This window comes from Nymphalis io, chromosome 11 (assembly GCF_905147045.1).
Source record: "Nymphalis io chromosome 11, ilAglIoxx1.1, whole genome shotgun sequence".
Taxonomy (NCBI): domain Eukaryota; kingdom Metazoa; phylum Arthropoda; class Insecta; order Lepidoptera; family Nymphalidae; genus Nymphalis; species Nymphalis io.
The window spans coordinates 11,680,889-11,698,976 of NC_065898.1; the positions used below are offsets into that span (position 1 = coordinate 11,680,889).

Consider the following 18,088-nt stretch of genomic DNA (forward strand, 5'->3'; position numbering starts at 1 on the left):
AATATTGATAAAAACTGTCTGACAAATAAATTGAACGTACATTACATTCTAATGTTATGTCAAGTGAGAAAGTTCTATGGAACTTTCAATCGTTAAACGTTGTGACTCTAAACGTAAAATATAACAAACAAGAGACATTAGTTGGTGTATTATCATAGTAAACGTTGCATAAAATGTTATTATTTCCAGGTGGAGCGGTTCGCGTTCGAGGACCACGCACCGCCGAAGATAGAACAGATCCGACCGTTCTGTGAGAACGTCCACGAATGGCTGAACAAAGATTCGCGGAATGTTGCTGCTGTACATTGTAAAGCGGGCAAAGGACGAACAGGTTGGATATCATTACGATTGTTATTTACGAGTGTTGCCAGTAAATTAACAATAGGTTAAGTTCACTAATCAGTGTTGCTGTCCGCTTATCGTTTTTTTTTATAATCGATAGTCTTTTTGAGCTATAATCAAATAATTTTATGCCTTTATGAGTAGCATTATTACCGAACGAAATAACAGAAAATACGTTTGAAGTATATAATAATTGACGTAAACCAACCATTTTAGATCATAAATTCAGACCATTATAGTTATCGATATTTTTCTCAGACTATCGACAGTTTCGATATTGTATTACATGTAGAACTCCGTCAAAATCTTTATTTAATGTAGAAACGTTACCCTTGCTTTCCTATTGTCAGACCAGGGAAGAATTGGAAAAAGTTTTTATTTATTTATATCCATAATTTGTTTCACAATGAAACATTATGTTTGCACTTTAAACGGCCAGAGTGCGATCGTTTCGTTGGATACGTTCATGAAATTGAAAAATTCAATAAACTGTTCGTGTTTAAAAGGAACACTACCGTTTGTGACAAATATTTGTAATGAATGTTTGTCGTGCCACGGGTGTTTGTGTACTCGCGTGTCTTCGGACACCTTCGGTAAGAGCTATTCCAGCTTTTATTTTATTTATACGGGTTGCATTGATTCGAAGTGTTTTATGAATTGAAATACCGTTACTCAGGCAGATAATTCCGGTAAAGTATTATTCCATAGCACAAAGGTTAGTGGAAAATTTCAAGTCGAACACTTATACTTACACCAGTTAAGTACAAGAGTTCTACTGTAGATTATTAATTAAAGCAACATTTTGGGTATTTTTACGTACCATAATTATAAGTAAAGGGCGTAAAATAATACCCAAAACTTTGCTGACAAATTTAAACTTGAAATATATAATCTTATTCAATCGATCTTTGCAAGTAATTTCATTCATGGCGGGTCAAAGACAACAGAACAGACGAATATATTAGCAGAGGTCGAGCATGTGTAGACCTTCGAATCAGCATACGAATACGGTTAGCATCTAAAAGGCGCGTTCATGTGCCTCCCTCGCCCATTCCAGATATTTATCGGCTCGGCTCCGTTCGGTTATAATAGTTTCCAAGCAGTTTCGATAACAAAAGTCGACTCGGAAAATTACACGTGCTCATTCAATTCCCTTTGATGCCGTACACTATTGTCATGCAAACAATAAAATTCTCCCAAACTCAGGGGCGTAATTGCGAAATTTCTTTACGACGTATAATTGGCCGAATTACAAACGGCGGAACTTTCACGCGTTGTCGTAAATTTCGTGCAAGGATCCTTTAGACGGCCTTTTTTGCGGTCAACCCTGAAGGGATAAAAAGAAACTGGTAAAGCCATTCGATATGAAAGGAACACGCTCGCTCAAGGAACGTTCTAGATCATTTCACTATTATATATTTTTATGGTTAATTGCATACATACATAAATGGCAGCATTATTTTTTGTTTCTTTTCCTTTGCTGTGTTCACGAGATGTTTATTAAAATTCACCGTTTATATCATATTTGGAATTTATTATACTTATATTGTGTTCTAAACCTAATTTAAGAAAGGAGGTTATCAAATCGTCTGTTTTTTTTGTGCATATTAAGTGATATCTTCGCCGATTGTGAACGGATTTTGATGATTATTTTTTATTCAATAGAATCCGAAGCGGACTGCCATTTAAATTTGATTAGAAATTTAAACTAGGTTAATCTGCAAATTAATATTTAAGAAATAAAATGTTATTTATGTACACAAAAAATAAAAATGTGTGTATCATACACACACACTAAGAAATGCTGTCAATGCGCAAATGTTCCTCGGCTATTAAGGGTATATTTTATTAAGGTGTTATGTTTGGTGGCTACTCCCCTGCGCGATGATGAACATATATATGTATGTTTTTTAATGTTTTAATACTATCCACTTTGTTTCCAATCGCCACTAGATGGCGAAGCAGCACATTACCATGTATACCATTCAACCGCTCGTCATGACAATTACATACATATATACAAGGTCATGAAAACGACTGTCGGATTTTGCTAGTTTAATATGTAATCTATGCGAAAGTAACTCAGACAAAGTCTGTTACGCTTTCAATGCGTACCATTGAACCGATTTTGTAACCACTCCCCCTAATAGGCAAGCGAAGCCGCGGGCGAATAGTAACATAATCACTGTATTTCATAAGAGATCCTGTAGTACAATACAATGAACACTTGCGATAAACAATAAACACTCGGTACTGCCCCCTCGATAGGCTACATAGTACAGAAATAATCTTTAATATTTTTATTTTTATTTTTTTTTTTTTTTATTTTAATATGCATATGTAGCTAAATTTCATCATGAGGTTTCCTCACGATGTACTTTCCGCCCTCGATAATGATCGCAGATCAATTAATCAAATGTAATATGTTTTCGCTTTGATTGAATAACCTTAATTCGATTAATAATTTGTAATATAGTGTGCGTGCGTGCGTGCGTGCGTGCGTGCGTGCGTCCGTCCGTCCGTGCGTCCGTGCGTGCGTGCGTGCGTGCGTGCGTGCGTGCGTGCGTGCGTGCGTGCGTGCGTGCGTGCGTGCGTGCGTGCGTGCGTGCGTGCGTGCGTGCGTGCGTGCGTGTGTGTGTGTGTGTGTGTGTGTGTGTGTATTTGTTTTTTTTTAGTGTGTTGTGTGTGTGTAATATTTTACAACATTTTTAAACGACTACAAAAAAAGCTGAGGTTTTCAATTTGGTTGTATTTATTTTATTTTCTTATTATGTTTGTTATCTCAAAACTTCCGTCATTTATTTGGAATGGATTTGGAAAACTATTTTTTGTTTGGAGTCTTCTTCTCGTTTCGTCTCATTTAATTTTGAAGAAAGCTAAGGCTGAAAAATTGGGGATTATTGTCTGTTTTGCTTTTGTAGACAGATTATTATCGTATTATCGATTAATGTTTGTATATTAAGTCGGTCAGCATTAAAACTAAATAATTTAAGTTACACTTTTTAAACATGAAGAAATTAAAAAGAACTGTAATATACTGCTAACTTCGTAAGAGCGGTAGATAAGCTATTCGCTAGATAATTCACTTATTAATTAATAATTTTATGATCTTATTTATAAGTATTGGAAAAATGTTTACGAAAGTGAATCGATTTCATTCGTTTGCAGGAACCATGGTGTGTTGTTATCTCCTGTACAGCGGACAGAAGGCGACGGCAGACGAGGCGTTAAAATTTTACGGGATTAAAAGAGCTCATGACGAAAAAGGTGAGGCCCTCGAAAATATATATATTATCGACTTTTTAAGAAAATCGTAAATGAAACATACATAATTACTATCTAGAAGGAGATTTTCCTATACTATAGTAGTAAACGTTAATTTAAGTATGAATCGTCGCAGTGTCAATACTTCTTAACGTAACGTAAGCGGCACTAACCCGCCCGCAGGCGTGACGATCCCGTCGCAGCGGCGCTACGTGGAGTACTTCGCGGCGCTGGTGCGCGGCGGGCTGTCGTACCGCGCCACGCGCGTGCACGTGCGCGAGCTGCTCATGTCGCCGCCGCCCGCGCTGACGGGGCTGCAGGCCACGCTGGAGCTGAGCGTGTCGCAGCTGGAGCCGCAGTTCAAGGCGCCGCTGGGCGCGCACGAGCTGCGGCGCCACGACAGCGCGGCGCGCGTGTCGCTGGCGGCCTGCACGCCGCTGCAGGGCGACGTGCGCGTCGACGTGTACTACAAGCCCAAGATGATGATGCGCAAGGAGCGCCTGTTCCACTTCTGGTTCAACACGTTCTTCGTCACGGCCTGCGTGGGCGCCACGCCCGTGCCGGCGCCGCACGACAGTGAGTACCTCGAGACCCTCGGGTCACTCGCCTAACACCTACCGAGTAACCTACCTATCGAGTTTGTCGCTCTCGCTCGTTTAGAAATGATTTTGTGACATGATTAATCAAAAAACTTATGGGGCCTACTAAGATTAGACTAACTACGCGAGTCTTGTTTCTAATCTATGTTAGCTGTTATTTATATAAATTAAATATATTATGTAATTTATATAATAACTTCCCCACAGGTCCCAACTTAGAAACGTTCAAGCTGACGCTGGACAAGTGGCAGTTGGACGACGCGCACAAAGACAAACAACATAAATTATATAGTCCCGATTTCAAGGTAAATGTTTAATTATGTACAGTAACAGCCTGTGAATGTCCCACTGGTGGGCTAAAGCCTTCTCTTCCTTTTTGAGGAGAAGGTTTGGAACTTATTCCACCACGCTGCTCCAATGCGGATTGGTGGAATACACATGTGGCAGAATTTCAATGAAATTAGACACATGCAGCTTTCCTCACGATGTTTTCCTTCAACGTCAAACACGAACTGAATTAAAATCACAAATTAGCACATGAAAATTCAGTGGTGCTTGCCCGGGTTTGAACCCACGATCATCGGTTAAGAGTCACGCGTTTATACCACTGGGCCATTTCGGCTTTTTTCAGTAATTAGCAAATGTATTATATATGTATATAAGTATTTTAGTTGAAAGAGTCTAACACTCAGGCTGCTACGACTGGTTATTCCGAGGACTGATGATCAGTTCCATCGAATTTTAGTCGGTCCCGCTATTACAATCACTATGTTACATAAACCTGCAAATAAGTAAGCTTTTACAATAAAATAATTTGTCAACTGATTGATTTCTCGTTTGAATATCAACTTAATCCATACATATAATAAATCTGTAACCAATCGCTGTATGTACATGGAAAATATATGAGTAAAACTATTACCGGGGCCTCTATCAACGCAATAGAACCCGAAACAATGATTATTAGAATTTTTATGTTTGTGCGTTTGTGCACGCTAATCTTAGAAACGGCTTATCGGATTTGAGCGCCGTTTTCACTAATGTATTGTGGTATGGTATTGTATTCACTTAAAATTTAGTGTTTATATAAATTTCGTTGTTTAAATAATAAAGTTATGTCAATTTAAATAATCACTTCGAACATTTATTCGATACAATTGCTATAAAATAACTGTTCTTCCAATGTAAGTTGAACTCGGATGTATGTGATCAATCATATTAAATATGATTCAGCTTATACTGGTTAATTGTCGGTTAACCTTTTGTATGTTAATAAATTTTTTTCTAAAATAATGCATTATTTGCAAAATCATTTTTATAAAATATTAATTCTTATGAAAGATATCGAGATACGACCATATATAATTTTTAGTACTTTTTATAGTTTTGACATATTATTGTAACGGGTAGTTGAGTACTTTGTTTGAAAATACTCATACGTATTTATTTTCGGTTTGTAAATAACTTTGTAAGTTAAAAGTTAAAGGTTAGGTGGGTATTAACATGGTTTTGTTAAATTTATACTTAGTCGGTTAGTTTGACAAGTGTAGTAGAGCCTTAAATATATACAAATAAAAATTAAAAATATCTTATAACTAGTCAACAAATCGTGACCGCGTGAGATGGTGGCAAGAACGCTAGCAGCATTTCCCCTTTGAATCGCGATTCCGATTCTCTGGGCGAAAAATTAACCAGTTATAGTTGATAATAAGTAGTTATTAAGAAAAATACAAATTTACGTTTTAATTTTAAAATGATACAATTTCCTATGACGGTATCGTTTGCAGTCACAATAAATAAAGTACAGGGAAAGACATGATGTTTTTCTTATGTATGATTCCAATTGTATGTTTGCTTATATAGGTCCGAATAAATACTAATAACCCACGATAATAAAACTAAATATGTTTTATATACTAAAATGTTATAAGACAGCTCTTAGTGATTTTTTTAAAGTTATACGCGGGTGAAACCGCGGGCACAGCTAGTAATATAATAAACCTCACAATAAATAATTTAAGGTACTGTTGAGACTTAAAACGAAATTTCGTCTTATCTCATAAATGAGTTTCGAAGTAGAGAGTTCCTGTATAAGTAAGAACTAGCTAATATGTTTCATTTAATTGTGATCCTTTGAGTTTTTATCAAAGTTAAGAATTTTTTTTCGCTACGAGTGTTATCATAATATAATTGATATAAATGTTATTATGGATTATAAATGTTTATTGGAATAATATATGATGATGATGATGGTTGCCATATCTATATATTTATTTATTTTTTATACTTGTAATGTATAACAATGTGTATATTTTTTATAATTAAAAGTATATTTTTATAAGTGCTTTCATCGTAATATATATTCCAGGTGGAACTAATAATCCAGAAGCAGCCGGAGTCGTCAACGTTCAGCACGCAGTCGATCCGAGCGCCCTCCACGCCCTCCACCGCATCCTCCTGCTCCGACGCGGACGAGCACTGGGACTCCGGTGAGCCCCCCCACACCCGCAACCCACCCGCACACAACCCGCCCACCTCACACAATCCTCACACTCCCCCACCCTACTGTGACGATAGGACTCGCAACCCACCTGCACACACTCCACCCACCCCGAACACTCCCCCACCCTACTGTGATCATAGGACCCTGTGTATGGACACATCCTTTGAATTGAAATCGTCTCCGGACGAGCCTGTGGGTAGCAATAACCATAAGTCGAATGATGCTCCCAGTGGGGACTTATTATGTGAAGAATCTTTGTGTACGAATATTAATTACCCGCTGTCTATGGACAGGCGGGGTCCAGTGGTTATGTGTGATGGAAATGATTGTGGTAGAGATCAGAGATTTGATGATATCAATGGTATGTATGATAATGTTCAATGTCCCGTTAACAAAGAATTATATTCAAAAAATATAAAAAGCAATAATGACGCGAATAGGGGAGACTCTCAAATACCGAATTATGACAACTTATATCTTAAAAACTCAGAAAGGACCAAATACGAGGTTATCCAGGCGCCCCAATCGGAATATTCAGTAAATAGAAATCCAAATCCAAGCCATAGATGTATAGACACGGTTAACAACGGTAATAAACATTTAGACGATAGTCTCTACACGCAGAGACCTTATCCAATAAAAACGGAACGGTACACGGTAAATCCAGAGTACACGATCGAATCGGATTTATACGTTAACAAACGTAACTATCCAGTTAACGCGGTGTTCGCGAATAAAATGGAATATTCCTTAAACACTAATATATATCTAGAGAAACAGAGCTTAAATACCGTCTACCCTACTGAACCAGAATATCCGATCAACAAAAAATTGTATACGGATGATTCTGAATATTCAGCTAATAAAGAGAAACTAGCAGAATATAGAGTTGATACCGGTTCGAGTAAAAATCTAGATCTAGATCGGAAAAATAGGAAGTTTAAAGACGCGCTTTGCAAGCCTAGACTTTCCCTAGGTGACATGAGAGCGTCCTGGAGAGAATTCAGCGGAAAATTCGGGGAAAATCGTAAAAAGAAACACAGAGACGATTGCCAGTAGAACCGTCATACACGTTAATATATAACTATGTTATTATAATATAGAAATATAATTTAATTCGTTAATAAGTTTTAATGTTACGTTCGTCGGTGACTTAATTACGGGCTAAATAATATTTTGGGCGATAACGTAAGCCATAGTGAATAGTATTACTGAAAAAAAAAAAAACATTCGCGCTCGAAAGTTAAATTAAATATATATAACGATTTTTGATAAAAATATTTGTACATTGATGAATGATTAGATCTCTGAATGATTGAATGATTCCCAAATTACTATTTAGCTTAATATTCAAATGTCGAATGGTAAGAATTGATTTTTTTTTAAATTAGAAATGAAAGTTGAAGGCTTAAATGTAAATGGATCGATGTTAGAATGTTTTGTAGACTATATTGTAAGGATTCAAATGGATAATCGTTGACTGCATTAAACGTGACTACAGTTTCACTACATTTTTTAATTAATAAGTTGATCTCTTCAACATTTTGTTGGACATAATTCTATTCCGTTATAACTTGGAAAACTGTCTCTTAAGCGAGTGCCCGTATGTATACCAATTAATTGATATGACCGAAAATTTATCAATTTAAATCCTATAAATCTTTATCATAAGGTAATAGATAATTTTCTTTCTTTTTTTTTTAGATAAAGCATTGAAAATGAGCTCCTCGGTCTCCAAAATTTTTGAATTTCAAATAACCGGTGTGTTACAATAGATTTTGTTAAAAATTATAATATTGAAGTATAATATATTTTATATTGTCGATATGTAACTTTTACTGAATTAATTAATTATTATTATTTTTTCGAATAATTTTAAACATCTATGGATATGAACCATACATACCATTTTTATACCACTCTCTGAGATCTAGACAGTGTTTGTGGCGAGTGAAATGGATTAGAATAAATAATTCAATTATAAATAATACTTCTACTTTGTTTAATTAACAACACCGTGCAGAATAAAAAGCGCATAATATTATATATATAGATAGAATATACTTTATTTTACGCCGCAAATATTAAAAAATTACATAAAAGAGGGATGCAGCCTAATCAGCTACTGCTCTGGCGTTCTTATCGCTACACAGCGATGTTTTCCAGCCAGCTACATATTATATAAGCTCGAAAATCATCCGGTGTTGTTAGTGAAATAAAGTGTCGCCATATAAATGTATGTATCGAAAAGGAACGCTCGAATAGGATGTATATTTTATACGAGCTTTAAAATTATATGTCACACGTATATTTTAATAATCGGGTTATGTGTTGAATGATTCGTATCTTTGCGATGTATGTAGTTGTATATTTGATGTTTTGTTTATGATTGTTATAATTTTCTTTTTTAAGAATTTTCGATGCGATAAAATATGATGAAAATAGTTTTTGTATATATTGATACGTGTGGCAACACTGGTATAGAACTTTTTTTTTCCTACCGAAAATATTGGAGGCGAGTAAAGATATTTTTAAATTATGATCTCAAACCGATAACGAATTTTCAATTGTTACAAGTTTATTTTTTATAAAAATAAAAGATTGGTTACGTGTACGATAAAATACAGACAGGCAGAATATTAGATTGTTTTGTTCGAATGTCTTGAATGAGACGTTTACATTTCTCTATAATTAATAAAAGCGGAGCAGATAATACAGCCTGGAATAATTTTAAAAGTTACATTGTAAGAAATTTATATATAAACAATTAAAATATTTAATTACATTATACATGTGACGCCATGTATTTATCACGGTGAGCTGATTGATAAAACTAATAAAAAAATTGGCAATTATACACACATAGAATAATTAAAATATCATCGATGGCATTGCATTTCCAATGTCGCGGTGTCGCTTTGGTGTTGGCTATAAGGAAGACAATACATTCTTATTTGAAAATACTTTAATTTTAGCTAATACATAAATAGTCTATTTAACATTACAAACCTTATATGTTTTCTTTGGACGAGGCGACGCCACTGTCTCGTGTCAAAGTGACTTTACAAACGATGGCTCCTATTAGAACGATGCATGGTCACTGTGACATGTCAAAAATGACATAAGTAGTCCGATAGATTTTTTTTTTATAGACTAGGAAGGCGGACGGGCATATGGGCCACCTGATAGTAAGTGGTCACCAAACGCCCTTAGACATTGGCATCGTAAGAAATGTCAACCATCGCTTACATAGCCAATGCGCCACCAACCTTGGGAACTAAGATTTTATGTCCCTCGTGCCTGCAATTACACTGGCTCACTCATCCTTCAAACCGGAACACGACAATATCAAGTACTGCTGTTATGCGGTAGAATATCTGATGAGTGGGTGGTCCCTACCCAGACGAGCTTGCACAAAGCCCTACCACCAGTAAATTTAGATAAGATAAGTGGTTAGGGAGGTCATGTGTGCGAGACGTAGTACTGAGCGCGCGTGTGCCCGCAGGGGCGGCGTGCGAGCGCGTGGGCCGCTACCGCCCGCTGTCGCCCGACAACAACGCGCACACGTAAATATACGCCGCCGTCCTTGTGCTCGAGACTCGCTCATTCACGCTGTAATATTCTATAACACTCGTTCTATATTTAAATATTTGGGTGTGGTCTTTTTTTTTTTAAATAATTCTCAAAATTTTTGTTCATCGGTGAGATCCATTGAGGTGGGTGAGCAGAGAATTTTTGAGGTAGAGATGTTTTTAATTTTTAAGCACATTGATATTATTACGAGTGGCTCTACCTCTATTGGTTTCAGCTTTATTCTCATTGACCTATCTCAAATTACTCACACGATAGAATTTACAATTAGATAAAGTGTTATTAATCGAAGTGGCCTGAATGAGCCTTTCTTTTGATCATACAGTGTTTGATATCGTAAATTAATGTTTTCGCTTTAATTAAATATTATAATGTCGTGTTTGTTTTGTCGACTGTACCGCACGTCAAACGCTAATGATCATATAGGAAAGTCTATAGAGTATTTTGGATTTTTTTTCTTTGTGAATAAACTCGTTCAAAGCACGTAACAATACTACACCCCGGCTTGCCCTTATGAACTAAAAATATAATCGTGCTATTTAAAACTGTTTTGTAAATGGCGTTTTTTATTTTTTATTTTATGTTTTCTAGAATGTTCATCGATCATAAAAAATCGCCGTTTTCAAAACCGCTTATAATAAGTTACGTACGTTTCGATTGTTTTCCGTCACCGCTTATTCCTGTTCGTAATCACTCGACCCATTTGTTTTAATTAATTCTTCGTTAATAGTAAAATTCCAAACGTATAACGCGTGTTATCCACCAATGAACGAAAAGGAGAAGAGATATCCACCCAAGAGTAGAGATGTGGGAATAGCGATTTATAATATTGGTCATTTTATATAAAACATGTTCAGTTTGGTGAATAACGGGCCTAATATTAATGTTTCCAAACTTTTGTGACGCCTCTCCTTTAGGTGTTGATATTACGCTTATAATAATGTGCATGCTTAAAAATCTTGGACCGAACATTGGCACCGACTTATTGCAAATAATTTTATGCTATAATAATGTTGGATCAAATATTCTGTCCAAGTTTTGTGACCGATTGTGTGTTTGTATTTCTGTAAACAGGTCACGCTAATGTCCTTGTGGAATGTGTTTTGTGTAAAGGTTTTTTTTTTTAATTTTATTTATAACATTATTCGTGACACCCATTATAGATTTCAACCACAAAATAAATATTTAAAAATAAATTGACGCAAATATTCTAATTTCAAATAATCTTTTTTTTTCGTTTGAATTAGGGTGTCACAAATATGTTGCAATGTTTTCGTACACCGTAACAATCATTCATTCCTCACTCGCTTCGCACAACCCTGAACGCATCACACATGCCACACAATTTTTGAACGCCTTTTTTTAATTTTATCTTTTTTGCTTTTATTTTTTGTGCTATCCAGAGGCGTTTAGAAATTGATATTAACTCGTTAATGATTATTGAACTTTTTGGATCTAGAGTAAAATTTTACTTTTTTGAATATTAATAGAAAGGTATCTCTCGAAAGGTCAAAAAGTTCAAGATCGATTAACAAAAATGTGGCATATGTTATCGTTCCGATAGCTTATATGGGATTCTTACATTTTTCAGGTGAATCCACGTACTTGTGAGGGTGGCACGTGGGATCAGTGACCTCCGCACCTATACATTACCGCTTACCCTCCGCCGTACGGCAAAGGCTCGAACTCTATCTCGGTGCCGTAAAGACTAATTTCGTTTGGAGCCTTTACCGTAGTGACATTGCTAAACGATTAGTGTTCTATGTGTGTTTACGATGTGTTTATAAGTAATTGTACGGGCTGTGCCGTCGTCACGGATTCTGGAACGTTCGGGCTCCGAACCGATGTGATAATATCGTGTGCTGAACGTTTTTATTGCCCGGGCTGTTGCGCGAGTGCGGGCGTAGAGACCACAGTACCGTGTAATGATCATACATTGAAGTGTGGCCGTTTTTTCTTCTGTCGGTACCCAAAAGTTAAATGTGGTCACAATGCTCTTATCTTATCAAACGTAATTCTTATGACTGATTGAGTACATTGATTTATTATTAAATTGATTACGAATTTTTTTTTATTTAGCAAGCCGTTGCATCTTTGGTTACATTTAGATTCTATGGGGGACAAAGTTTTTAAAATTCAGTTTCAAATCAATCTCAATCTCTTCCCATAAAAAATCAACTTGGTTTTTTTTTAAATCCCTACTTACTGTTATTTATTTTTCGCAATTTGAAATTTAAATATCGAATATTAATTTAAAAACATTGTTCCGTTATTTATTACTATTTTTAGTTAATAAAGGCCAGTGTCGAAACGACTTTGATGTCGTTCACTTACGTAGGTATTCAGAGTTTATTTGACTTTTAATATTATTTTTATGTAAAATACATTTGAAAATTATACAGGAGAATGAAATGTTAGCGTGTCAAGTTAAATTTTTCATAAAATCAATATAAGGTATGGCCTACATTTATAACAACACTTTTTTATAATAAAAATAAATTTTGATTGTAATCTTTCAGTCTGTGTTAAAAGAAATATGGAACCAATTGTCTGTGGTGCTCCTTCATTATTGCATCCTTCACGTAATAAATAAAAAAAAAAAACAAAATCTTTTATAATCTTTTACAAGTGTCAACTTACACTGGATATATTATAAGCTACAATTACAGTACAAAATACTTCATACAATAATTAACCAAGAAAATAAATCCTTAGTGTTTTTCGTATTTCATAGGAAATATCTCCTATATCTAATGATTTTTGTATTGCATAATTTCATTATATTTTTTTTATAACTATTTTATAGTGAAATACAATGCCGTTCGGCGAGGCAGATAATCCCACCATAGACCTGTCGATGCACTAATTTCAACTAAAGTAACAATATATCGAAGTCTTGTAATACGATTTTATACTTTATCGCTTAAGTAATACGGTTTATTTGTTATTAATGCATTGAATACATGGTCCAAATTAGTTTGACTTAGTTCCGAGTAGGACAGTAATATTGTATAGATTCGAAGATCTCAACAACTGCCATCTTTTTAGGCTACGTCATTGTGTACTTTGGGAATATTTTTGTTATACATAACATTATATACATATATATTAAATTTGTAACAAACTGTTTGTTTCAATGAATAAATTTGTTACACGAAAAAAGCTAGAAAATAATTTATTATTTGAAATATTAGGCTCAAATAATTATTAAATATAATTTTTTTATTATCGCGGCAAAAAGTTCCCAGGTACACAAGTTAATAAGTGAAATTACCAAACTGTTAGCGCCTTTTTTCAATTTCCCCCTTTCAGCTTTATGAAATTAAATGAATTCTATCCAAAGATCCAATCCAAGTACCTAGTTTGAGCATATTGTCCATTTTAAAGAGTTGCCTAATTTATAATTCAATATATTACCCAAACATTATTCATTTTCTATTACATTAATTTCTATAAAATGTTCTATGAAATGTGAACAAAATAATCGAAAAAAATTTTTTTTTTTTTTTACATCAATAAGTTTGTTATATCGTTAACAAAAAAAAACAGCACGTAAGTATATCAGGTATAAAAGATTGTTTACGTTTCTTCCTTAAAATTTAAGTTTTATTAACATTTGTACGAATTCTCATGAAATAGAATATTTCTCATACTCTCTTCAAATGAAGAATTCCAATTAATATAAAACGTAAACAGATTTAGGGCTGTCAGTTTTTACATAGAGAAAACTATGATGATAGTACGCCTGGTTTTACGTTAAATGCTGAATTTACCTGATACATATATTAAAAAAGTTAAACGACACCACCCCTATTTTTAAATAAGTAAGAAATTGTATTCGAAAAATATTGAAAATTTTGTACACAGAAATTCGGGTTTTGGCAGCCCTTATCAACAAAACATAGAAATTAAATTAGGTAATTTTTTTTTAGCAAATTTTATTCGTTTCGTTTTTATTCTTAAATATCGTACAATTGTTTTACAGTGGCCTGTTAAGATCATATATTAAAAATGAAGTATAATTCTCCTAAACTATAGTTTCTTCTCTTAATACCAAAAAATATATATAATAATATAAAATTAATCAATCTGTCGTGTGCGACCTCTGACGCATGAATCCTTAATATTGCCAGGATACGAACTTTACGTAAAACATCGCTTACAAAGTGTGTCTCTCAAAATAAACAAATCCCATAAACATTGTCACTGTAAGAAATATTAATAAAGTGATGAAATTATTCAATGATACAAACAGTTTCTTTTGTATAAATTTAACAAAACAAATTTAAATTAATAAATAAGTATATGGCAATAAACTTTATGGGCTGGGCTTTATGGTATCGCCTTAACAATCTGTTTTTTGATTATTCAATCGACCTGATATTTATAATATTTTATAATAAAAATGAATTAGAAAATTATCTTAAAAGACCCCTAGCTCCTATAATTTTGTATTTTTTTAAATAAATTTAATTAGATTCGAAAAGTAAGTAAAATATTTGAAATATATAATTTTAATGTGTTATGTTCATTTAATTTTGAACGTTTTAGAAGATTTTAATTTTTTAAATTGTGTGTTCGCATTTCATTTTCTCATAAAATTCGATCTTAGCAGCCAGTTATCGCAGGATATTTATTCGCAATTACAAATTGGAGTTTTAAAATGCATTTAAAAATAGTTCTCATCTGTATGGATGCAATAGCAATTATTAGGCGACTGCTATTATATTGTATGTATTTCATAATGAACTGTACCTCACTACAGTAATTGTAAACATCACAGGATCAAAATCGGTTTGAACGTTTTTGCAACACATTTTCCCTTAAAATTTGGATAGAATTATAATTTATCTTTAATAGACCCACCAAAATAGTTTTACTAAAGAATAAATACCACCCTAAAGTTAACAGGACTTAATTTTTTTTTTATAAATTTAAAAATAAGAATGTAATAGTATTAAATCAATGATTGTGAAAAAATAATAGGAACAGTCGGCGAAAATAAATACGATTTTGTAAATATTGTTATTAATACATTAGTGTTACTCAGATCTGTTTTTTTCTGTACTATAAGTTAAATGTGACATACCAGTTACAAATTTGAGGTTATGTTTCAAAATGGCGGGCCCATAGTTTGGCTTTTAAAATCGTTTTTAGTTGGTTTCTATGACGTTTTAGGTACGTTAAGATAAGACTAATAATGTGTTCAGTACTGTTTGGAAATAAGTAAGGCGAATGTTGAAATTAAATGGTTATCCAAAATATTAAATCAAAATAAATAATTCGTTTTTCATAAACCCCTCTTCAGCTTGTAATGATGGCTAGTGAATGTATTTTTTTTGTATTTTTTATTACGAATTTATATCTTTAACACGTCAACTTTTTAATATTTTTTAAGGTACACACAATGTGCTTGATTTTAAATTAAGATAAAAAAATAAAGAAACTAAACTGTATTTTGACTATTTATGTTAAGGCAATCAGAAAATTTATTACTCTTGACTAAATAATTATATTTGAAATCCCATTTATATTTAAAAACAATACAACTAATCTTGTGTTTTTTATTTTTTTTATAATTCACGATTCGTTATATGTTTGAAGATATGATAAAGGGATTTTTTATTTTACTTAAAAAATAAAAAAATGTTATTTTGTAATCGGAAATAAGAACATTTGACAACGGTAAAAAATTAAATGTTTAAAGCATCAAGTTTTCGGAATAAGTCACAGATTACAAAATGCACATGTTGCCAGGAGTAATAAAATTCTATGAAAGGTTTGTGTGAAGGTCTACGATAAGAAAAGTTAGATAGGCTAGGTTCTAAGTTAGTTTAAGAACGTCATAGAATCATCTAAATGGTAGTAGGTTTTACAAAATTAACAATTAAAAAAAATTTCGGGGGTCAGTTTTAAACAATAGAGTGAGTTCTAAATTTAAAATTCTTTATTCGAATTTTGAAAATTTATTTTATTATAACGTCATGTTACTGGTAATTCGGGAAAGAGTTTTAAACGTTACAAGCTCTGTTTGTTTATTTAATACGTAACCCCGAATGTTTCGTATAGGTTTTATAAAATAAGGAATTTTGGGCTAAGGCTGTCTCAGTCACACGAATGCTTCCAAGTTGAAATGAAATTGTTTAACTTTCTTTTTTAAATTAAGTATCATGATTTTATAACATGTTTCTCATTAATTAGTTAGTAATTTAATTCTTTATTGTATTGCTTTGACTTTCAAAAAGGTACCAGCGCATCTTGACGTCTTAGATTTACGCTTAATTGATGCGTTGATTGTTAGCGGAATAAAATACTTGCGTCCGGATTTCTATACGCGTTTATATCATCAAGTACAAATTTAGTATTTATTAGTTGGTTCCGTATCGGACAGGTTTTTAATTAAGTGACATCATCTGAATGATTTCTTAACGAAATTTCGTATCGCAACGTTTAGTATTAAACGTCCCATTCCAGATTAGTGTTGACTATTATTTTGCACGAAAATATATTCGTTATCGGTTACTCGCTAATATCCTATCCCTCTTCATAAAAGGTTTAGCTTTAAAGATTGTTGTTTGCCTTATAAAAAAATGTGATCTTATGACGATTATACTTAAAGGTCGCAGCACGCCGCAACCGCAGTGTGTGTACACCGTCTTATGCCTAATATATTGAATAATTCAAACGAAATAGAACTCGTAAATTCGTTATCGAAATGAGTGATTTTTATTAAAATTATATTTTTTACTATTGATCGTGTGTACATAACATTGCGATCGCGACGCCGAGTGAAAAATATGCCTTGTATAATGATAACAAAATGAATTATGTAATATAAGACTTGACATGTGCGGCGTTACGATAGGATCAGTGGAGTTGTGTCAATTGGATTCAGAATACCGTGCGAGGGGACTTTATTGATCCTATGGCAGATAACAGACGAGCTAAGGCTGTATACTTTTTTATCTGTGACTGTTGTAGTTAAAAAAAATAGTAACGCAAACATAAATAACGCAAAAAGTATAAAATAATCCATTGACTGTATTTGTACATCATTAAACATTGTCGGATCGATAGAGTTCCCTCAACAGAAATTATAATAACGTTTTTTTTTATGAATCGTAAGAAATTCTTAGTTCCACAATAATTAAATAAAATATGTAAATTTTTTCTTATCATAGTAAGTAAAAGATCTCATATGACATATTTTTGTTTTGTCTTTTTTATATTTTGATGAACTTCAGAATAGTCGAGTTGATTTAAAGACAACCTATGTAAAATAAAATATATTGATGTATATACTTTTGAGTTTTATTTTATGCCATTCCTGCTACGTCCACAGCTTAAAAATATATCGTTAAATAACAACAGAGAAATCCTAACTAATACTATAAATGCGTAAGTGTGTTTTCTCACGTCTTCTACTCGACAGTTCATTACGATACTGACATAGCGTACCTACACCGCACTACAAGTCGAGATGGCCTAGTGGTTAGAACGCGTGAATCTTAACCGATGATTGTGGGTTCAAACCCGGGCAACCACCACTGAATTGTCATGTGCTTAATTTGTGTTTATAATTCATCTCGTGCTTGACGGTGAAGGAAAACATCGTGAGATAACCTGCATGAGTGATTTCATTGAAATTCTGCCACATGTGTATTCTACCAACCCACATTGAAGCAGCATGGTGGAATAAGCTCCAAACCATGTCCTCAAAAGGGAGAGGAGGCCTTAGCCCAGCAGTGGGACATTAACAGGCTGTTACTGTACTGTACCTACACCCCCC

General features: G+C 33.6%; 1 protein-coding gene across 3 annotated transcripts in view; it reads left to right on the forward strand.

Annotated features, from left to right (window-relative positions):
* LOC126771751 (phosphatidylinositol 3,4,5-trisphosphate 3-phosphatase and dual-specificity protein phosphatase PTEN) overlaps window positions 1-12,927 on the forward strand; it is a 48,261-nt gene extending 35,334 nt beyond the window's left edge. Inside the window, exons 3-9 of one of the 3 annotated variants that reach the window (XM_050491832.1) lie at window positions 190-331; window positions 3,511-3,609; window positions 3,790-4,182; window positions 4,413-4,510; window positions 6,574-6,694; window positions 10,214-10,274; window positions 11,891-12,927. In XM_050491832.1, the coding sequence (XP_050347789.1) occupies window positions 190-331; window positions 3,511-3,609; window positions 3,790-4,182; window positions 4,413-4,510; window positions 6,574-6,694; window positions 10,214-10,274; window positions 11,891-11,894 (918 nt within the window). In that variant the 3' untranslated portion in view covers window positions 11,895-12,927. Of the gene's footprint in view, window positions 1-189; window positions 332-3,510; window positions 3,610-3,789; window positions 4,183-4,412; window positions 4,511-6,573; window positions 6,695-8,412; window positions 8,491-10,213; window positions 10,275-11,890 lie in introns of those variants that run through there. The other 2 variants (XM_050491833.1, XM_050491831.1) reach the window with 2 other exon arrangements.
* The last annotated feature ends 5,161 nt before the right edge of the window (window positions 12,928-18,088 follow it).